Here is a 24,760-nt window from a genome sequence, read left to right as displayed (position 1 = left end):
CATGGACATGATTTGTCTTGACGTTCTTTTTGACGTTGTTCTTCTTGACGTTGTTCTTCTTGACGTTCTTTCACGGTGACACTGACTCTAAAGTTCACGACTCCTCTCCACTCGCTCACACTCGTTTTGAGTTATCAGCGTTTAGAAATACGCCATAGTCGTCAAATTTCCGCCGCGGCAACGAGCTAATGCGTTAGCTCAAATGTGATTTTACTTGAAACCTAAAAGCGAGCTGTTTGGCCCGAATAACATTTTTTTTTAAACGTGGTTTGATTTGAAGATGAGGATTAAAACTTTAAAATAATCGTGTTTGTCTATTTCAAGGCACTTACTCATCCTCCCATCACCCCTTTTTTTTCTCAGTCGGAGAATAAACGCGCGTCATCCCGGTGGAGCATCACGTGACGGTGTGACGCTGTCCAGGGAATTAGCAGTGAATCAGTAAATGTGTGCGCGCGCTGTTTCACCAACATTCATCTTCTCCTTCATATTTGAGTCGTTCTTTCCTTCCGTTCCCCTTCAGTTGGCATCACGTGTCAGCTAAAAAAATCACACGCACGATAAATTAGTATTTATTTATTTGGCTTGAGGACGAGGCGGCAGCAGACCGTCACCGTTCAGTGCGGCTCAACACCGCCACCTGGTGGCCGGGAGGGGTAGGTGGGGGTGAGAGTGATGGAGGCAGAACGCGCGTGCTGGTCCCACAAAAGGTAGTCACGTGACACCGAGGGTCACACATCTTTATCGTAGCTGAAGCCTGAAGGTAGTTTCTCGTTGAGACAAAGAGATTAAATATGTATTTTAATCTTATTTGTATTATGTTTGGCTGTGTGTGTGTGTGTTGACAGCACAAGAACATCTTTTATTAATTTTACCGGATGTGCATGTCGCTCTCCTGATGTTATTGAATTAAATTTAAATTCAGAGTTGCGAGAGGCATAACACACTTTCCTCTAAGGCCTTTAACAACCTTCACCTCAGGCGTTGTCCTCATTCACAGAAACTTAATCAAATAAAAAGGTACTTATGTAACGGTCGTGGATCACGTGCACATATGCCTGCGTGGTGGGCGGGGCTTAGGACCGGAAGGATGATCCGCTGTTTGAAACACAAGGCACGAAGAGACACTTCAACACACTGCACTTGAAATCCATTTTTTTGGCCTTTTTTACCTCCTCGTTTTTTACAAAAACAGTTATGAGAACCCACACGCCGAAGCCCCGCCCACAGGCCGAAGCCCCGCCCACACAAAGGCTCACCGGTCCAACGTGGAAGGAAAAAACAAAACAGGGACCTCAGGAAAAGGCAACGATTTATTTAAAAAGATAAAAACAACACTGTTTGCAGCCATTACTCTGAGCGCATACACTCCCTCCTGTCTCTCTCACACACACACACACACACACAGGCAGATACACACACACACACACACACAGGCAGATACACACACAGGCAGATACATACACACACACACACACAGGCAGATACATACACACACACACACACACAGGCAGATACATACACACACACACAGGCAGATACATACACACACACACAGGCAGATACATACACACACACAGGCAGATACATACACACACACACAGGCAGATACATACACACACACAGGCAGATACATACACACACACACACAGGCAGATACACACACACAGGCAGATACATACACACACACACACAGGCAGATACATACACACACACACACAGGCAGATACATACACACACACAGGCAGATACATACACACACACAGGCAGATACATACACACACACACACAGGCAGATACACACACACAGGCAGATACATACACACACACAGGCAGATACATACACACCCACACAGGCAGATACATACACACACACACAGGCAGATACATACACACACACAGGCAGATACATACACACACACACAGGCAGATACATACACACACACACACAGGCAGATACATACACACACACAGGCAGATACATACACACACACACACACAGACACACAGATACATACACACACACAGGCAGATACATACACACACACACAGACAGATACATACACACACACACACACACACACAGGCAGATACATACACACACACAGGCAGATACATACACACACACACAGGCAGATACATACATACACACACACAGGCAGATACATACATACACACACACAGACAGATACATACACACACACACGCCGCAAACATGTGGGTGCAAAAGAATACCCGTTGGATGCTGGGAATAATGCGTCGCACGGCGGACACTGATACGAGTGAAAGAGGTGCATTGCACCATTATAGTTACAGGCTCGTTTCACCTAAATGCATTGTGGGAATTTGAGTGAAATGACCTTAAAAACAAACAAAAACACACATGAAGCCAGCCCCCCCCCCCCCCCCCCCATCACAAGCCAACTGCACCCCAAGGACTCGTCTTCACTCCATCAAGAGACGTGTCGGCTGCTTCCCCGTCATCACTGACCAGATCCAATCTGTGTGTGTGTGTCTGTGTGTGTCTGTGTGTGTGTCTGTGTGTGTGTCTGTGTGTGTGTGTGTGTGTGTGTGTGTTCACATTGAGGATCACGTCAACGGCTTGAGAGGGAGAGGGGAGAAAGAGAGCCGCAAGACGACGAGTTTTAAACGTCGGTGTTGTGTGGAGTCACCGGACGACGGGGGAGGAGGAGAAGGAGGGGTGAGGGGGGGTTACCCCGCTGGGTGTTCAAGAGGAAGGAGGCGAACCGGGCCTTTTCTCGGCCGTACCGTTTGAAGCGTGACGTGAAGTCAGAGCGCGAGCAGCTTTCCTGAAACTACAGTGAAGTTCACGTTTAAAAGAAAAACAGAAACACGAACAAGAGGATGAAACCAACGAAACATCCGGTTTGTTTGCTTCACGCGCGTCTGCGTTGAATTAACGTTCTTATGAAGAGCATAGTCCCGCCGCGACAACCCGCTCCCAGAGGGAACTCGGGAGGATCGTCCTCGCCTGGAAAAGAAACTAAAATAAAGCTGAGGGGGGGAAAAAAAAAGCAAAAACGTGAGAAGATTCTGGAGAAAGACGTAAAGAAATGGTGAAGAACAAACTGTTTGTTGAAATCTGTGTTTTAAACCTCGCCGTGGGGCCAGAGCTCCACCCCTTTATTTACATTCCAGTAGTTAAAGATGGCGTCTCCTGGTTTTTCGTTTGGCGCCGAGAAGGTTCGCCTGAAAACGCACGAAAACCAGTGAACGACTCCTTCTCCAGAACCCGTGTGCTGCTCCTCCTCCTCCGTCTCTCTTGAATCTCTTGTATTTGTGTCTCTGATGGATGAAGGGAATACTGCACGATGCTCATGAAAGACTTTTTGAAAAGGGGCGGGGCTAGGGGGGGTGGTCTTATATACACTAGGTAGTAAGGATTGGAATTACTGTACTTTGTCATTATTAGTCCCGTTAGAGGCAGAATAGACTGGAACTCGTCTTCAGACGAGTCGTGAAGAAGCAAACGGAGGCAAAAAAAAGAAAAGATGGAATAAAATCTATAAATAGGACAACTTATTTCTTTTCATTTTAAGGAGCGCTGGCGTCACGGCGGCGTCTCCGTCCTGTTGGCTCTTCTTCCTCCTCCTCCTCTCTCTCCATCTCCGTGGGGGGGGGGTCTGGGTTGCATCCACAGTCTGAAGCCGAGGCGCTAACCGTTCAGCAGGTAGACCACCAGCTCGTAGGTGCACATCATGATGGCGGTGTTGGGGATCTGGCGCACCAGGTGCGTGGCGAGGCCGCGGTACAGCGCGCGGTAGCCCTCCTCCTTGGGCACCGTGGCCAGAGTCTGGAAGAACGAGTTGTACTTGGTGCCCTCCTCGCGTAGCCGCGTCCGGATCACCTCTGCAGCGGCGCCGGGGGGGAGAGGGAAAACGTTAAAAAAAACAGAGGGGAGCGGCGCGTCAGCTAGCCGATGTCGGCTGATTGAAGAGCATTTAAGACGTCGTCGTTACGTAATCGAGCCAAAAAACACCAAAAACTAAATATACAAATGTGATTATTCTCTTTTTAACAGACTATTTCAAGTCTTTTCAATAACTATTCCATGACTTTAAACCCACATTTCCATGACCAAACATATTGTGAAATCTCCGTGTATACACCAGTATATTTTGATTAAAAGAATAAATAAAAATATATAATATTGTTTATTCCTTAAATCAAACTGCGTAAATGAACATTGTGAATATAACACATTTTCCAAAACTGTTGGAAATTGAATTTTTCTTCCAGGACCTTTCCAGATCTGGAAATAAGTCATTTTAAAATTCCAGGACTTTTCCAGGTTTTCCATGACCGTAGGAACCCTGATAACTAAAAAGAACTAGGCGGCATTATATTTATATATATATATAAACAGTATGACATCATGCTGCGTCTCCACGCCTCCCCCCGGCAGACACCCTTACCGTGAGGATACGCGATCGTCGTGGCACAGGTCTTGGAGGCGGCGGCGGCGAGCATCATCCCGATGAAGTCCGACGCGTCCTTGGACGTCTCCTCCTCGTCGTCCATGTTCTGCGGCGCCTTGGCCTCCAGGAGGCGCCGCTTGATGTTCTCGTAGATCACAAAGTGGATCACAGTCTCTGAGATGCCGGCGTAGGACGCCGACATTCCCCGGTAGAAGCCTCGCACGCCGTCCGTCTGGTACACGCGTCGCACGCACTCCAACGCGCTCATCCGCCGCTCGTCTCGGTTCCTGAGGGGCGGAGAAGAGAAGACCTTTTTTTAAAGTCACGTCGGAGAACTCACTGTGCGGAGGAAGCTCGGGTCGGGAAACACGGTACCGAGGAGACGGCTGGCTTCCCTCAGGAGGACCAGTCGGCTCCGGCGCGGCGGCGTTTGCATGTAAAACACAAGTGTGCACGGGAAGCTGTGCACGGGCATCAAATATGTTGGGCCCTTTAGAGCACAGGTGTCAAACACAAGACCACCACGTCATTTTATGTGGCCCCTGACGGCTTGAAAGACACATGATCACCTTTTCTTAAAGACATTTAAGAAAAAATACCCCGTGCTTTTATTTTGAAGGTTTCAAATTAAGTGGATTTCTGTTATATTAGGAAAAAAATCATTTTATGTGGACCCTGACGGCTTGAAAGACACACGATCACCTTTTCTTAAAGACATTTAAGAAAAAATATCCCGTGCTTTTATTTTGAAGGTCTCAAATTAAGTGGATTTCTGTTATATTAGGAAAGAAATCATTTTATGTGGACCCTGACAGCTTGAAAGACACACGATCACCTTTTCTTAAAGACATTTAAGAAAAAATATCCCGTGCTTTTATTTTGAAGGTTTCAAATTCAATGGATTCATGTTGTAATATTAGAACAAAATTCTTATGTACAATATTTCTACACTCAAATATAAAATAATAAAATGCAAAGAGTTATTTAACACTATATTGGGCAGTAGTTTATAGGTTTATACGTTCAGTTACGACCCTTTGAGGGCCGTGATGCCGTCGTGGCCCCCGGGGGACACGAGTCATTTCTTTACCTGGCGTCCAGCTGCAGGCGAGTCTTTATGAGCCAGATGGGATTAGTGGCTGTGATGGCTGTAAAACCTGGAGAGGAAAAGAAAGATGTCATGTTGTTACATGGGTTGGGAGGGTTACTTCTCCTCCAATAACCCGTATAACCCGTGTAACGACCTCGTGTCCATGTCGGTCATCACTTTGTGCCATCAAAGACGTTGGTGTGATATTATTATACTTAGCATATGAATTATATGAGTTATGGACAAACACATGTTAAGTGAGGTCGCAGTGACCTTTGACCTAAAAATATACATCAGTTTTTCATGAAATTTGTAGACGCAAGCCGAAAAAACAAAACCTATATTAAAATAACTACATTACTTGCATTTACTTTTACAAAAACGTGCAAAAAAAGGAAAGTAAAGCAGATCGACGTCTCACTACGGTGCAAAAAGAATAAACAGTTGAGTGGGCCACCCATGATGCATTGCGACAACTTGCACATAGAATAACACTAAAGTGTTCCCCCGGTGAGAGGATACCCTCTAACTTTTTATTCACCCTCTTCACCAATTGTATAATAATAACCCCCCTCCCCCCTCTGGGTTCTGGCCACAGCAGGAACCAGCTCAAAGGTCACCGCTGCCCGGACCGGAATAGCCTCCTGCTGCCGCCCCCCCGTCACCTGCTCAGCGCCGTTGAAGCGTCCCGAGTCACGGTGGCCTAAAAGCGGCGGCGCCGGCCGTGAACCCGGTCCAGACTCACCCACACGTGTAGAAATAGATGCGTGAATACACACCGGGCCTACGGGCTGCCAGCTGGGTCACAGTGACAGGGGGTCGACCTTTGACCCACTAAGAGACTCCAGGAGTTAAACCTGGACCCTTTAACCCGGTTTAATGAAGCCGCTTCAAGTTGGACGTTTCAGTGAGTTTAAGGAGTTTATTTGAACGTGTTCCCAGAAAAGGTTTAGTGTTTATATATTTAGTTTTTAAGTAGTTTTAACCTCTTGGTTAAATGGCATTCAACCCACCACGAAGTCTGAATCACCGTCTGAAGTCAAGAGCGTCAACAGAAAAGCTAAATATAATAAATGTGAAGCAATACGTGGCGTTCAATGTCACGAGTCCCCGTCCGTTAATTAAACCCTCAAAAATGTGTTCTCCTCCACATTAATGCAGACTGATATTTATTTAATTAGTCGGGTTTTTTTTAAATGGCAATATTGCTCCAGTTTAGTTTCTCTGAAAGGATTATTTATATATTTAAATTTAAGATAATTAATTTGCCCTAATTATCTGTAGTTTCCCATAATAACACCGGTTATGCAAAAAACAGGATTAATTGGGTCTCTTCAATGTCACGGGTCCTCATCCTTTAATTAAAACCCCCCAAAAATACTTCACATTAATTCAGGCTGATGTTTATTTAATTTGTATTGTTGTTTTGTTAACCAGTTTAGTTCCTCTGAAAGGATATTTGTTTATTAATTTTTTTTGCCCCCATTATTTAGGTGTCCCATAGTAACACCTGTCACGCTGAACAGAAGGTGAAGTGTGTAATGAACACAAAGGAAGTGGGCGGAGTCCTAATAAACCAATCGGTACAAACCAGTTCAACCACTGCTGAGCTGAAGGCTGCAGCCCTGCTGCACGAGGTTAGAAACACACACACACACACTTACCTGCCATTCCAGCCGACACCATGTGCACCTGCGTGGAGTCGGGCTCCAACACCCCGTTCAGCTTCTCTTTGGCGGTGGAGTAGGCAGCAAAGTAGATCGCTCTGCCGTAGAGAGACGAGACACGGGGGGGGAGAGGGTTTTTAAAGCTAATAAGAGAATCTGCCTCCGGTTGTGGTGCCGTGTATTAACAGACATGTGAAACCGTTCAGTTCAGATTAATGAACCTCAAAGAAGTGCATCCAGTGTGAGGCCGTCGAGTAGAAACAACAATAGAGCGCTTTTCTAAGTACACAAAGACGCTTCACAGGGGAGACAAACAGAACCAAACAAAAAGAAAGCAGATGAAACAAACAAACATGGAGACAAAAAGAAAGGGAAGCAGAGGAGCTGTGAACCGCCTCCGTTTATTCTCTCATAACATCATTTTCACCAATAAAGAAGAAGAAGAAACGAGTCATAACAATCTTCAGTATTTGTTTTTCCTGTCTTGAGATCGCCGTCTATCCAAGAGAATCCAGCTACTTTTAAACTTTGTGTTCTTGTTTCATAACAGAGGTAACAACGCGTCTTGTTTTGTCCGTCCAGGTGTTTCACGTCGACGTGTAAACACACCTGCGCCGCCTGGTTCGTTTGCCCCGGCTGCTTAATGAGGCTCATCAGTCACACCAGAAGACGGCGTTCAGCTGGAGGCCTGCGTCAGACGGGCGGAACACTCGGCGCCCGGCACCGGCCCGCCGCCATTAGCCCCATTACGGCGGTCCCCGTCTCCTAAGGAAACTAATACGTATTCCTCAAAGAGTCCCTTGATGGCGGTGGTTGCATAATAAATAATTTTCCAGGACTTTAAACTAAATTTCCATGACCGAACTGAAATCTCGGTGTAAACATGAAAAATGTAGAACATTGTGCGTGTTGAGAGCGTCGGCCGGCTTATATTATGAGCGTCTTTCTTTCAAAAACATTCATTATTTCAACCTCGGCGTAAACGAACATGTGATTATAACACATTTCCACGACTTTTCCAAAACTTTTATGATTTAAGTTTTTTCCAAGACTTTCCCAGGTGTTCCGTGACCGTACGAACCCTGGATGTGCGATAACATCGCAACAATGTTGCCACGCCGACACGCCGAGCTCGGCAAAAAGGTGACTCAGTAGAGCTCCGGAATGAGTCTCCCTCGTCCCGATGACTAATTAGAAGAAGAGGCTTTCTTTTTAAAGACGCCACAAACGGCTTCAGCATCTGCAGACTCGGCGCACGCCGGACGATGGCGGTCGACAGGCGGTCGACAGGCGGCTTACCTGGAAGGTGCCACGCCCACCAAGTTGGGCCCCAAGCCCCTGAAGAGGGAGCGGGGTCCTTCCTTCTCCAATATCAACCTGAAAGCAAAAAAAAATAAGTAAATCATGACTACAACTCAGACGACGTGTTCTATATCTGGAGGTGGTTGCCTTTTTTTCTTCTACTAGTTTTATAATGTAGTTACAACTTCAAAGGACATCAGGTAACTCGTAACTTCTTACCACGAGTGACACTACGGATGGATGTGTGGGTGAAAGTTTAGTTTGCTCTCATGCATACGGACACAGGAGGGGTGTGGGAAGAATTTTGTAAAGGACAAAAAATAAATTAATTCAGAAATAATCCCGTTTTTAGTCTTGAATGTAAACAAATAGCCTTTCTGGAGCGTCAATTCAAAAAAAAATCCAAAATCGTTGAAATATATTCGCATCCGAGTAATTATATAGCCATTCCACCTTGTATATACTTTCTTAAACTTTTAGACTGTTGCACTGTTTGTATTGTGTTGTGTTATTTTGTGTAAGCACACTGAGTCACTTTATAAAGTCAAATTCCTTGTTTGTGCAAACTTACTTAGCCAATAAAACCTGATTCTGATCTAAGCGACTTGGTTATCAATTTAATATTTACGACTCGCAGTGCGACGCGTCGGTCGCCGTGACAACCGTGACACCACGGCGACACATTGTTCTGTGTTCCCAACACGGAACAATCCCCGAGCTTAAAGGAGAAGCCCCGTCTTTGGGAGGACCTTCAGCCGACAGTCACAGTCTAGGACCGGCGGGCATCTCGGAATATAAAAAAAGAAAAAAAGAAGTGTCGACCCGATTGCATTGTGGGGGATTTAGAGTCGAATATGAAGACGATACGAGATTGGATGAGATTAAATAGCCAGAAAACACAAGTTACAACAAAATTCAGCCTCGGCTGCCTCGTTCAAATGGAGCCGGCGACTTGATTCTCTACATTATTTCTTCTTTACGAGCGGTTTATGCCTGGAGCGCTTCTATTGTATGAAACTTCTTGTGAAAAGTATTTAGTTCATGAATCTGGGCATGTCACCAATCATTAGGATGATTATGGTCTCATCTTAATCTTCGTAAAGCGGCGTCTTGTGAAGTGATCAAAGGACCGTTCGTCACGGCGTTTGTGAAACTTCTTTATTTTTCTGTTTCTGAATCTTCATCCGATTCAAAAGGCAAAAGGATGTTTTGCCTTTTAGCTTTTTGGGTGTCATCCATCAAATTAATGACACAATGATGAGGTAATAACTTCAGAACTGACGAGGCGCTGCGTGTCTCCGTTTGAAGCCCTCGAGGCGAGCGTAGCAAAACAACAGAGTCTTAGAAAGCATGAGCGGACACATTTCCAGGGAAAAATAAGGCTATGGGGCGGAGTCTGGCCAAATAAACTTTTTAAATCGTCACCCATCGCACTCTGTCCACCTATGCCTGCAACATGAGCACATTCAGGTTTAGGGGGGGGGGGGGGGTACAAGAAAGGAGTCTGCCACCTGGGTTTCCTGTGAGGCGTTTCATCTCGGGGAGGATGCCACGATATTAAACCGCTGTGCATTGCCTGCATTGTGGGAGATTTAGAGTCGAATATGAAGACGATACGAAATTAAATAGCCAGAAGTTACAACAAATTCAGCCTCGGCTGCCTCGTTCAAATGGAGCCGGCGACTTGATTCTCTACATTATTTCTTCTTTATGAGCGGTTTATGCCTTCTATTGTATGAAACCTCTTTTTAAAAGTATTTAGTTCATGAATCTGGGCATGTCGCCATCGAACAAACTTTTTCCAGAGCTCAGAGCGGCCAGGACACGTTCTCCTCAGGAGCCACAGCCGTTCTCTTTCTGACGGAGGAGCTCTTATTTCCTACAACACGCCCAAATAACACTTTCCCCCCCAAAGGGTGAGGAGTTGAGTTCCAGGGAGAGACTGGCCTTTCCAGAGGCACATCAGCCAGACCCAACAACAACATGGTGCCCGCTGAAGAGGTCGAGCTCTGCAGGGAGGAGGAACCGGCCATACATGTACAACGAGTTCAGGCATCGTGTATAAATATGTAAACATATAACGGCTGTAGTTAAGGCTGACGCCTGAAACGTGGTTTTGAATTAAAAACTGAATAAAACTATTTATTTTATGATCATTGTCGTGACTTTCAGGGACGACATGTGTTTATCGCCCTTTCACATTTTGTAGAAACAAGCGCGCTGCGTTCCCTTTCCTGCCAAATAAGACTTCAAATAAGTTTTTTTCGTCACTTAATGTCAGTGAGTTTTCGTGTTGCCCGTCGTCTCCGTGTCGCGTAACGCAGCAGAATATGAGCAAAGTGAACAGAACACAGCAGTGGAGTGTTTGACTCTTCTCTGCAGCCGCATCACGCAGGAGAGCTTTCACTCAGGCGTGCGTGCAACGGCACGGCATCTCCCCAAAAGTGAAGCCAAATAGAGTCTCACCCGTGGGGCATCACTTTGTTTCAGTGTAACTCTCGCTGTCAGAAGCAACACTTTATTTGTCACGTGTCATCTTCAGTAGCTCTGATTGGTTGTTCTCTTTGCCCATCAAAACAGTGACAGGATTAACCCTATAAAGTCTGCACATGACGATACATATCACATCATATAATGGAGAACATGTGTTGTGTATGTTAACAGTCCGATATCCGTTGTGTGTCAGTGCTCCATGATAACGGCTTCTACAGGGAATATGGCCAAAGAGGTTTTTAATGTCCTCATTGTGCTTTCTTTTTAAAAAAGTATCGGTTCAGGCACCGTTTAGGCACCGGTATCGTTTTAAAAGTACCGGTTTAGCACCGGTATCGGAAAAAACCCAAACGATACCCATCCCTACCGATGGCTGGCTGTTAGTTTAGGAAGAGCTTGACATTATATGCAGAATGTTTTTCTACATGCATTTAAAATGTCAATATCAGTGTTTATTATTTTGTTAAAAGCCAAAAATCGTGACGGAGATTAATATCTGATTAATTGTGCAGCCCTGAATTGCTACGTGCAATTTTGCATTTCCCGTAGAAACATTTTTGCCTATTTTTAAAACATTATAATCCTGTTACGAACGTAAGGATAAAAAAAAAAGAAGTAAGAACCGATAAGAGCACAGATATATCTCGATACGGCAGTGTGGCGGTGGTGAATGCTGTTGAATACCCACTTGAGGCAGTGCAGGGGGCCCGGCGGGGACATGCGGGCCACGCCGCCCCCGTTGACGGTACTGAGCTGCACCTCAGACACGTAGAGGGTGATGGAGGACGACTGCAGCCGGGTCTTCACGACTTCCAGCGGACACGTCAAGATGGCTCCGACCGTGCCGCCACATCTGGAGGAAAAGACAAGGAGGTAGAAAAAAGGTTTTTATAAAAAAGGTGGAGGTGACAGAGCAAGACCTGAACTCGGGGTCCTTGGACGATGTCGCCGTGCGGTTGGTGGATTTCGAGGGATCCCACAGCAACGTGGGAACAGAGTCAGGAATGCATCGTGTTGTTTTAGGGCAATAACAACAAGCGTCGGCTCGGTGCACCACAGAGGTACGCACAACGCAACGCCCTTTACACACAACGCGACAGCCGGGCATCGGTGGATTACCAGCTCAGGTATGTCTCAGGTGACACGTGCAGAGGACCGAATGGATGGATGAGTGCACTGGTATCCGACCGGATGGTGGCTGGGCGGGGCCAGACCAGGACATCAAGAGCGAGAAGAGTTATCTTTAGACGAGGTTCATTTTCAATCGGCACCAGAGCAGAAATACAAAGTCCTGTCAACACAGTCTTTTTTTTTTTGGCAGTAGACGGCTGATCTGGGGTCAGACAGCTACAGTACAGGGGGGGGGGGCAAAACACAGGGCTGCTGTTGCACATATATTCCGAGGTTGTGTGCGCAGAATACATCACGTGCATGTTTGTTCCGATTGACCTTTAGGTGGCAGAGTGATTTGTTTTGGTGCACTTTGACGCTTCCTAGAAAATCCAGCATGCGATTGACACAGATGACATAATATTTATGTTTTTTTTTAAAGAAAAAAGTTGTACACCCTCAAATGTCAGAACGTCATTTCACCATCACGACACCGGCCAATTCATTAATATGTAATAGAAACGGCATTACAACGCGTGACATTGAGCGCAAGTTTTAGCGGACATGCGAGGCTAGATCTTCAGGTGACCACTAACTAAACAAACCCCCACTAGTGTGTGCGCACACACACACACACACACACACGCACACACACACACGCACACGCGCGCGCTGCGAAGCTACAACTGGTTAGCAACGGCAGTTAGCCATGCGCCCGCAGCTACAGCTAGCTCAGCCGCTGGAACGCCGTTTCTTCTTCGTCTCCTTCTGAAAAGCACGAGGGTAGAAACCCGTCCACTCACCCTCCTGCGAACAGATGAACCAAGGTGTCTCTCTGACTCATTGTGGATCATATTCGGGATCCGTCCACGGGGGCGCCACGCGAGGGGGGGGCGTAAGACACGGGAGACTGTAGTGACCCCCAACCTAGCGAGGAGCTGAGAGGCGGCGTTGTGGTGGAGGTCAGTTGAGTGGAGCAGGGGAGGGAGGGAGGGAGAAACCGACGGTATGTAACGGCTAGCTAGCTAGCTTTCGCGGGCAAAGCTAAACGGGGTTTCCGGTATTAAAAGTCGATGTCAGGGCGACATGTTCGCGTCCCGGTTTTTGGAAACGGAGGAACGCTTTCGCTGTCCAGCGCCGGCCGAGGGGGTGGGTGTAATTCCGTTCGCAGCAGCGGTAACAGCCGTGTGCGCTCACGCGGCGGCCTCAGTCACGTTGACGTGCCTCGCCTCCTTTTTTTTTCTTCTGGGTCCTCTGCGGTCCGGGACGCTGGGTTTATCCGCGAATGGGAAGCCGCAAAACAGAGGCGCTGATTGGCCGAGGTCCGCTGCCCGTGCCCGCCCCCCGGTCACTACTCAGTCACGTGACGTGCCTTTTATTTTGAAAGGGGTGGAGCGGATGATCGGCGGCGGGACTAAATTGAAGAGTCAAACGAATGTGATATATACAGGACTGTCTCAGAAAATTAGAATATTGTGATGAAGTTCTTTATTTTCTGCAATGCAATTAAAAAAACAAAAATGTCATGCATTCTGGATTCATTACAAATCAACTGAAATATTGCAAGCCTTTTATTCTTTTAATATTGCTGATTATGTTTGACAGCTTAAGAAAACTCAAATATCCTATCTCTAAATATTAGAATATCATGAAAAAGTATACTAGTAGGGTATTAAACAAATCACTTGAATTGTCTAATTAACTCGAAACACCTGCAAGGGTTTCCTGAGCCTTGACAAACACTCAGCTGTTATAAATCTTTTTTTTTACTTGGTCTGAGGAAATATTAAAATTTTATGAGATAGGATTTTAGAGTTTTCTTAAGATGTAAGCCATAATCAGCAATATTAAAAGAATAAAAGGCTTGCAATATTTCAGTTGATTTGTAATGAATCCAGAATGCATGACATTTTGTTTTTTTAATTGCATTACAGAAAATAAAGAACTTTATCACAATATTCTAATTTTCTGAGACAGTCCTGTATATATAGTCTATATATATATAGCATATATATATACATACAAATATATAAATATATGTATTTATATAATATATATATTATATATATTATATATATACCTATATTTATGTATATATACATATAAATATATATATATATTATAAATATATATACATATATATATATGTATATGTATATATAGCAGTTTGTAGCTTTATATATTTATAAATAGTCACGTTAATATTAACCGAATGTGATATATATATATATATATTATAAATATATATATATATATATATGTTTGTGGCTTCATATCTTTATAAATAGTCACGTTATTATATAAAGCCACAAACTCCTGCTCAATCGTCTCATAGCATACAGTACAGTACACATTCAGTATCTTGGTCTACTGGAAAAAAACAACCTCTTTTGCATTCAGTCTCATCTCTGGTCTCAAGCTTCATGCTGAATTAACATGATAATGTCTCTTTATTTGCAGTACACATGCATACTGCTTCGAGATATGCCTCCAGGAAGAGTGTGACTTACCAATCTGCATTCCTATGAGGTGGATTTCATTTAAATTGTAAAGCAGAATTGTGCTATTACCCAGTGGGGACATGTGCATACCACATGGTCCGTTTGCAGAACGGCTCCTCAAATTCTGCACGAGTTTAATTATCTATGTGGTACAAATGTCTCCGGCACTAGCCTCTTCCATATTACGTAACACTTCTGGACTCACAGCATTTTTAAAAGAAAGGCCCGATTGTTACACCCTCTAAATATAAGCTTCTGTTTGACATGCAAGATATACGATGAATTTAGACACTGGAAAAAAGAAAAAAAAATTGCAACCCACAGACTGATTTGACCTCAATCCACTTGGTATATTTGGCGCAACTATTTCTTACAGAGGTTCTTTGTGCATGGGCAAGTATGTGTGTGTGTTAGCGTGTGTGTGTGTGTGTGTGTGTGTTAGCATGTGTGTGTGTGTGTGTGTGTGTGTCAGAGGAGAAGATAGAGGGAGGTGAATTGAGACTTGAGACTCAAACGAAAATTAGATTTTCCAATTTGGGGCAGCAGATTAAAAATCTGTGCGCCACTCAATTTCATAATTACGGATGCAGTTTGACCCCGACAGGTCATGTGCCGCAGTCCGTCGTGTAATCGCGTTAGCTACCGTCTCTCCCGACGGTATCACGGGCACATTTAATTCTTTGCTCATGCAAATTCTCGTACTATCGTATCAATAATCTAATCTAAACCCAATAAGTGCATTTAACTCGAAAAGGAAAGAACTACATTCAGCTGTCTTTGAATCCAATATCCAGTGGCGGGAAAATCCTCAAGTTTATTTGAGTTTTTTATATTTTTTATCTGCATTACAAGCACACTTACTTGACATCAGAGGCGAAACCAAGCTGAGCGTCTGCAGATCAGATCACAAAAGTCAATCGGTGTCATTCATGGCTATCGATACAGCTTGAGATAATTTGAACAGCACATGTCCCGGTCCCTCCCGCCACGCTGGAACCTCATAAACGTATATATATATATATATATTATATATAATATATATAGATATAGATATATATATATTATATATAATATATATATAAAAATAATATATATATATAAATATATATATATATATATATATTTTATATTTATATACATATATATATACATATATATATATATATATATATATATAAATAATATATATATATAATATATATATTATATATTATATATACTTAAATTATGTATATATATATATATATATATATATATTCTGGGGGATATTCAGCCTCGCCTGCTGTGCCCTGGGTAGCATGCCAGCTGCTGATGGGCCGGTCCAGCCAATATCCTCTACATTACCACCCGCTCTCATGCTCTAATACGCATAGTGAGGTAGTTAAGCTGTGATTACCTTCGCATTGAAAATGCGATAGGTTATGTTTTGATCGCCGTGTATTTATTTATTTATTTGTATGCGTGTTATTCGCATAACACAAAAAGTATTAAACCGAATCGCATGAAATTCGGTGGGATCATTGGTTATTATCCGGGGACCATTTGATTAGATTTTGGGATCGATCGGGTCAAAGGTCAAGGTCTTTTTACCATAGCACGGTCAATTTCTATCCAATTGGCATGCAATTAATGCCAAAATGTTCGTAATTCAATGCCCAATCTTGTGATATGCGAAGGTATGCGCTCTACCGAGTGCCCGTTCTAGTTATCACTGTGTTGCTGCTCATTACGCCCGTTACGTAACAGGCTCCTGCTCTCACGGACTGGTTCTTGATTGGGAAACCTCTGAAAAGTGGTCTTGAGCGCCTGAAATCGGATGTCAGGGGTTCAACTATTGACAATGCTGAATTTCTTAAACGTTGGTAGTAGGATTCACAGCTAGAATTTGGGGTGCTTCACGTCCATCTTGTGTGCACAGTGAATGAGATTTCTTGTGTCACTTCCACCAAAACCTCGTTACGTTCCCAACAATCTGTGAGTCGGGCGAGTCTGGGTGAGAGTCGTTCACAAGCCCCTTGAAAACCTCATCGGCAATATTTTCAATAACGGGAAGGTTGTTATTTGTGAGACTGTTTGTGAGTGAAGGGAAGTGTATTTTGGGCTCTGTGTTTGTTTTGGCCGCCGACGAGGCCGACATCTCGGTGTCTTCCACGAAGGCCCGTCTGAACTTTGAGAGCAAACATTCCCTCATCCCGGGGGCCGGCCTCCGAGCACAAACAAGTCTGGCGGCGGAGAATTCATTCAACCTGTCCCCAAGAGCCATGTTTTGGGACAGGTTGTCCTTTTCAGGAACAGGTTGTCTGTTGTTTTCGTCATCTTTAGGGGAACGATAAACGCCATCGTGAGCGATGTGGCTAATGCTAGCACGTTTGAGCTACAACCACATAACAGGCAGAACTGATTCAGCTCAACGACCGTACGTTATGACCGATGTTACAGTCGGTTTCAACGTAGAGCATCATCGCCACTCAGAGGTAACGCCTTCTAGCCTCCAACTTTCAGGCGATTGCGCAACAGTCTCGGTTTCCTGCTGAGGCCTCGATACGACCGCCACGAGTAGACGAGACCGTCAGGGAGGAGGTCGGCTTTTGTCTTGGGCCCGTCGTTGGGCCCACGGCGGGGAGAGAGAGAACCAGGACTATACACACAGAAGAGAGAGAGAACCAGGACTATACACACAGAAGAGAGAGAGAACCAGGACTATACACACAGAAGAGAGAGAGAGAACCAGGACTATACACACAGAAGAGAGAGAGAACCAGGACTATACACACAGAAGAGAGAGAGAACCAGGACTATACACACAGAAGAGAGAGAGAACCAGGACTATACACACAGAAGAGAGAGAACCAGGACTACACACACAGAAGAGAGAGAGAGAACCAGGACTATACACACAGAAGAGAGAGAGAGAACCAGGACTATACACACAGAAGAGAGAGAGAACCAGGACTATACACACAGAAGAGAGAGAGAACCAGGACTATACACACAGAAGAGAGAGAGAACCAGGACTATACACACAGAAGAGAGAGAGAACCAGGACTATACACACAGAAGAGAGAGAGAACCAGGACTATACACACAGAAGAGAGAGAGAGAACCAGGACTATGCACACAGAAGAGAGAGAGAGAACCAGGACTATACACACAGAAGAGAGAGAACCAGGACTATACACACAGAAGAGAGAGAGAGAACCAGGACTATACACACAGAAGAGAGAGAGAACCAGGACTATACACACAGAAGAGAGAGAGAGAACCAGGACTATACACACAGAAGAGAGAGAGAACCAGGACTATACACACAGAAGAGAGAGAGAACCAGGACTATACACACAGAAGAGAGAGAGAGAACCAGGACTATACACACAGAAGAGAGAGAGAGAGAACCAGGACTATACACACAGAAGAGAGAGAGAACCAGGACTATACACACAGAAGAGAGAGAGAACCAGGACTATACACACAGAAGAGAGAGAGAGAACCAGGACTATACACACAGAAGAGAGAGAGAACCAGGACTATACACACAGAAGAGAGAGAGAGAACCAGGACTATACACACAGAAGAGAGAGAGAACCAGGACTATACACACAGAAGAGAGAGAGAACCAGGACTATACACACAGAAGAGAGAGAGAACCAGGACTATACACACAGAAGAGAGAGAGAACCAGGACTATACACACAGAAGAGAGAGAGAGAACCAGGACTATACACACAGAAGAGAGAGAGAACCAGGACTATACACACAGAGAGAGAGAGAACCAGGACTATACACACAGAAGAGAGAGAGAGAACCAGGACTATACACACAGAAGAGAGAGAGAACCAGGACTATACACACAGAAGAGAGAGAGAACCAGGACTATACACACAGAAGAGAGAGAGAGAACCAGGACTATACACACAGAAGAGAGAGAGAACCAGGACTATACACACAGAAGAGAGAGAGAGAACCAGGACTATACACACAGAAGAGAGAGAGAACCAGGACTATACACACAGAAGAGAGAGAGAACCAGGACTATACACACAGAAGAGAGAGAGAACCAGGACTATACACACAGAAGAGAGAGAGAACCAGGACTATACACACAGAAGAGAGAGAGAGAACCAGGACTATACACACAGAAGAGAGAGAGAGAACCAGGACTATACACACAGAAGAGAGAGAGAGAACCAGGACTATACACACAGAAGAGAGAGAGAACCAGGACTATACACACAGAAGAGAGAGAGAACCAGGACTATACACACAGAAGAGAGAGAGAACCAGGACTATACACACAGAAGAGAGAGAGAACCAGGACTATACACACAGAAGAGAGAGAGAGAACCAGGACTATACACACAGAAGAGAGAGAGAACCAGGACTATACACACAGAAGAGAGAGAGAACCAGGACTATACACACAGAAGAGAGAGAGAACCAGGACTATACACACAGAAGAGAGAGAGAACCAGGACTATACACACAGAAGAGAGAGAGAACCAGGACTATACACACAGAAGAGAGAGAGAACCAGGACTATACACACAGAGAGAGAGAGAACAAGGACTATACACACAGAAGAGAGAGAGAACCAGGACTATACACACAGAAGAGAGAGAGAGAACCAGGACTATACACACAGAAGAGAGAGAGAACCAGGACTATACACACAGAAGAGAGAGAGAACCAGGACTATACACACAGAAGAGAGAGAGAACCAGGACTATACACACAGAAGAGAGAGAGAACCAGGACTATACACACAGAAGAGAGAGAGAACCAGGACTATACACACAGAAGAGAGAGAGAACCAGGACTATACACACAGAAGAGAGAGAGAGAACCAGGACTATACACACAGAAGAGAGAGAGAACCAGGACTATACACACAGAAGAGAGAGAGAGAACCAGGACTATACACACAGAAGAGAGAGAGAACCAGGACTATACACACAGAAGAGAGAGAGAACCAGGACTATACACACAGAAGAGAGAGAGAACCAGGACTATACACACAGAAGAGAGAGAGAGAACCAGGACTATACACACAGAAGAGAGAGAGAGAACCAGGACTATACACACAGAAGAGAGAGAGAGAACCAGGACTATACACACAGAAGAGAGAGAGAACCAGGACTATACACACAGAAGAGAGAGAGAGAGAACCAGGACTATACACACAGAAGAGAGAGAGAACCAGGACTATACACACAGAAGAGAGAGAGAACCAGGACTATACACACAGAAGAGAGAGAGAACCAGGACTATACACACAGAAGAGAGAGAGAACCAGGACTATACACACAGAAGAGAGAGAGAACCAGGACTATACACACAGAAGAGAGAGAGAACCAGGACTATACACACAGAAGAGAGAGAGAGAACCAGGACTATACACACAGAAGAGAGAGAGAGAACCAGGACTATACACACAGAAGAGAGAGAGAACCAGGACTATACACACAGAAGAGAGAGAGAGAACCAGGACTATACACAGAAGAGAGAGAGAGAACCAGGACTATACACACAGAAGAGAGAGAGAACCAGGACTATACACACAGAAGAGAGAGAGAACCAGGACTATACACACAGAAGAGAGAGAGAGAACCAGGACTATACACACAGAAGAGAGAGAGAGAACCAGGACTATACACACAGAAGAGAGAGAGAACCAGGACTATACACACAGAAGAGAGAGAGAGAACCAGGACTATACACACAGAGAGAGAGAGAGAACCAGGACTATACACACAGAAGAGAGAGAGAGAACCAGGACTATACACACAGAAGAGAGAGAGAACCAGGACTATACACACAGAAGAGAGAGAGAGAACCAGGACTATACACACAGAAGAGAGAGAGAGAACCAGGACTATACACACAGAAGAGAGAGAGAACCAGGACTATACACACAGAAGAGAGAGAGAACCAGGACTATACACACAGAAGAGAGAGAGAGAACCAGGACTATACACACAGAAGAGAGAGAGAACCAGGACTATACACACAGAAGAGAGAGAGAACCAGGACTATACACACAGAAGAGAGAGAGAACCAGGACTATACACACAGAAGAGAGAGAGAGAACCAGGACTATACACACAGAAGAGAGAGAGAACCAGGACTATACACACAGAAGAGAGAGAGAACCAGGACTATACACACAGAAGAGAGAGAGAGAACCAGGACTATACACACAGAAGAGAGAGAGAACCAGGACTATACACACAGAAGAGAGAGAGAGAACCAGGACGATACACACAGAAGAGAGAGAGAACCAGGACTATACACACAGAAGAGAGAGAGAGAACCAGGACTATACACACAGAATAGAGAGAGAACCAGGACTATACACACAGAAGAGAGAGAGAGAACCAGGACTATACACACAGAAGAGAGAGAGAACCAGGACTATACACACAGAAGAGAGAGAGAACCAGGACTATACACACAGAAAAAATAAAGTGATATCTGGAACCGAAAATGGTTCTTCAGAGCGATGACATAGAAGAACCATTTCTGGTTGCACAAAGAACCTTTCAAACCAGGGTTCTTTAAAGAACCATTTCCTCAAATAGTTCTTCAAAGAACCCATAAAGGTGTCTCAAAGAACCTTCACAAAAAGGTTCTTTCAGGCACCAATTCTGGTTCCACAAAGAACCTTTCAAACCAAAGTTCTTTAAAGAACCATTTCCTCAAATAGTTCTTATACAGGTGTAATATATATAATATATACCTATATAGGTCTCTCAAAGAACCTTCAAAAATAGCTATTATAGGCACCATTTCTGGTTCCATAAAGAACCTTTCAAACCAGGGTTCTTTAAAGAACCATTTCCTTAAAATAGATCTTCAAAGAACCTATAATGGTGTTTCAAATGAAAGAATGGTTCTTCAGTAGGTGATGGAACCACAACGGCTTTAAAGAACCATTTAAGAACCCTTAAAGACCTGGAGCCACGACGAATATAACCACGAGTCCAACACGGAGGCTCCTGTGACCCGGCGTGTGCCATATTAGGGCGCTCCCTTATAAAGGAAATTGATTTGGGGAATCCCTCGCCGTGAAGTCATCCCTGGCTGGTCACAGTCAGCATATCGAGAGACTACTTTGTGGACGTTGTCGACCTGTTTCCTGTTTGAATGAATTCGGAGATTTTTCGGTACTCAAAGACCCAAAGAACCACAGACGGTACACGCAATATTCTCATTGTTCTATTTCATCAAATTGGCCGACGCTGCGCGGTTACAAACGCCGAGGAAAGAAAAGAAAAAGGAAAACTTTTATTACATTTTTTAATAAAACAAGCGCTCCTCTATTCGTGTCCGTGCGTGAGGAGCCGATTGATTCTACAGTCGTTTACGCAAATGTCCGCGCAGTCATGAACTCTCCGTGTCGGAGAGAGACGACCCGGTGTGTGCACAACAGAAATGTGTTTGGAAACCAGCAGTTAAACTTTAACCAGTCCCAGGGCTCAAGGGTTCGTGTGTGTGTGTGTGTGTGTGTGTGTGTGTGTGTGTGTGTGTGTGTGTGTGTGTGTGTGTGTGTGTGTGTGTGTGTGTGTGTGTGTGTGTGTGTGTGTGTGTGTGTGTGACATGTGAGTGGAATTTGCCGTCCTCCGCTCACGTGTCACCTTCCGCGGCGGCGTGACACCGACGCTCCGATATCATTTGATTACATGGCGTCCAGTCTTTCCCGGCTAATATGTAGTTAGTTGATGCCCCTCCCCCCTCATGCCCCCCCAGGTTAAGTGGTCGATGCACCTTCGGAGCGGCTCGGCTCACATGACTGCCGTGCCTTCAGATATTACCACAGCCGAGGAGGAGGAGGAGGGGGGGGGTGGACAATGATCCACTGAAGGCCGGAGATGCCTGATTCAATTATCAATAATCACCCGGCCTGAGTTTTGTCCCGAGGTCGTCCGTCACGCGCCAACCGCCGAGCCAGATTCCCCGTGCGTGTAAAACACTCGGCGATAAAACCGTTTCTGAAACTCTGAAATTCTGATTTTCAATTCAAATAAATGTATTTAAAGGGCAGATTAGAACAAATAAATGTTGGTTGCAGGTGACAGAAGTTGCAGAATTCCAGAGGTGGAAAATAAGGGTAATAGAAATCAAGAAATCTTTTGATCTTTTTTTAATAACCCACTGTCCAATATGATGCTAGAGCCGGCAGGCGGTTAGCTTAGCATGCGGTTAGCCTAGCATGCAGTTAGCTTAGCATGCTGGACACTGGGAAGAAGCTAGCCTAGCTCGGTCCAAAGAAAACAAGATCAGCCTATAGCGACGCCTCTGAAGCTCACCTAGGAAAACTGAGTATTTCATTTGTTTTACGTCCCTTTGCAGACAATTTGCATCTCTTTTTTTATTTTGCATCTCTTTGTAGATATTTTGCATCTCTTTTTTGATTTTGCATCTTTGTAGATATTTTGCATCTCTTTTTTTATTTTACATCTCTTTGTAAACATTTTGCATCTCTTTTTGTTTGTTTTGCATCTCTTTGTAAACATTTTGCATCTCTTTTTATATTTAGCGTTCCTTTTTATTTGTTTTGCATCTCTTCTTGTTTGTTTTGCATCCCTTTGTAAACATTTTGCATCTCTTTTTATATTTAGCATTCCTTTTTAGATGTTTTGCATCTCTTCTTGTTTGTTTTGCATCCCTTTGTAGGTATTTTGCATTAATTCTTTTATTTTGCATCCCTTTGTAAGTATTTTGCGTCTCGTTTTGCATCTCTTTTTGTTTATTTTTCATCCTCTTGTCGATATTTTGCATCTCTTTTTTATTTTGACGCTGAAAACTGGAGTTTATATATTAAGAAGGTTTCCGTACTTCCTCCTTCATACCTTCCTCTTCTTTACATTGTGCATGGTCAGCAGTTTATTATTGCTTCAATTGAGTCTTCCCTCCTCGAAGCAGCACACTGCTTCCTCTTTAAAACCTCATATCTTTGAAAAAATAATCATTTGTGTTTGCTGCTCTAAGGCTGTCACAGCCACCCTCTGTGTTCAGAATGTGAAACAGCTGTAACTGTGACATGTTCTCAAAGTCTTAGGCCTGCAGCTAACACATCAGCTGCATGGTTGGCAGCAACACGCGTGTATTACACACACACACACACACACACACACACACACACACACACATATATATATAAATATATGTAAATTATGTAAATATTAGAATATCATGAAATAGTATATATATATATATATAAATATATATATATATGTATATATAAATATATATATGTATTGGATTGGATGTAAGCTCAAATATGTTGTGGTTATATTTATATATATATAAATATATATATATACATATATATATATATATATATACATATATATTTACATATATTTATAAATATAAATATATATATACAACCCCATTCAGAAAAGATCATTCAGTTGCATGGTGTCTTTTGGTGTAACTTGCATTTGAACACACCACATCTGCTCGTCCCACCGATGGAGACCCTGAAGGCAGCATGTGCATTGCTGCAGCTGGTCCAGCAGATGGAGCAGTGAGGTTGGGATTGTGATGAGCTGGCAGCTTCACAAGCATCCAGACAGCCTCCCAGACTGGCTGCTGCCACGACCATCAAGCTACAAAGAGAAAGGGAAAAACAATCCAGCAGGTTTTCAAAGTAAAAGCATATTTAGTTGCAGTGGATATGATTTGTTGCTATACTTTATTTTGTATGATTTTAAAGACCTTTTCTGAAAATATTACTCTGCATCTCATATGAGCACTTCCTGTGACGACCTTTTAAAATAATAAAATAAATTCAAAGGATTCAACCATCCTTTATTGACATTATGCAACTCAAAGGGATGCACAACGACATTCAGTTGTAGACCATTTGTAACAGAACAAACATGTGACAGGCAAAAACTACAAAAACAGTAGGACATTTCTTAAGTGCATCTTTTTAAACAGCAGATGACTAAATCAATTATTTGAATATATATATATTTTTTTGTGCGACTATGTTGTCCATGTCTTTTATTGATTTGTCTATTTCTATTTTCCTAGTAGAATTATTGTTATTGGCCATGTAGTACACATGGCCAATAAAGTTGATTATGTATGTATATATATATAATTTAAAAATAAATATATATATATGTAATATACAGTATATATAATTGTTTT

The 24,760-nt window shown here is 43.8% G+C and overlaps 1 protein-coding gene across 2 annotated transcripts; it reads right to left on the bottom strand.

Annotated features, from left to right (window-relative positions):
• Positions 1-1,300: 1,300 nt before the first annotated feature.
• Positions 1,301-24,596, bottom strand: LOC130210394 (solute carrier family 25 member 36-A-like). Of its 2 annotated transcripts, none has more exons than XM_056440629.1 (7): positions 24,041-24,596; positions 11,680-11,844; positions 8,496-8,573; positions 7,194-7,294; positions 5,530-5,596; positions 4,437-4,726; positions 1,301-3,870 (listed from the first exon to the last, which is right to left on the bottom strand). In XM_056440629.1, exons 1-7 carry the CDS (start codon positions 24,055-24,057, stop codon positions 3,677-3,679), a joined length of 912 nt encoding a protein of 303 aa, XP_056296604.1. In that variant the 5' UTR covers positions 24,058-24,596; the 3' UTR covers positions 1,301-3,676. The 2 variants fall into 2 exon arrangements, with proteins under 2 accessions (XP_056296604.1, XP_056296603.1); XM_056440628.1 differs by lacking the exon at positions 24,041-24,596 and adding an exon at positions 12,905-13,334.
• Between the last annotated feature and the right edge of the window lie 164 nt (positions 24,597-24,760).

Source organism: Pseudoliparis swirei, chromosome 20 (genome assembly GCF_029220125.1).
Source record: "Pseudoliparis swirei isolate HS2019 ecotype Mariana Trench chromosome 20, NWPU_hadal_v1, whole genome shotgun sequence".
NCBI classification, from domain to species: Eukaryota; Metazoa; Chordata; class Actinopteri; order Perciformes; family Liparidae; genus Pseudoliparis; species Pseudoliparis swirei.
Note: the sequence above shows the minus strand (reverse complement) of the source record. Positions and strands in the feature narration are given on the sequence as shown.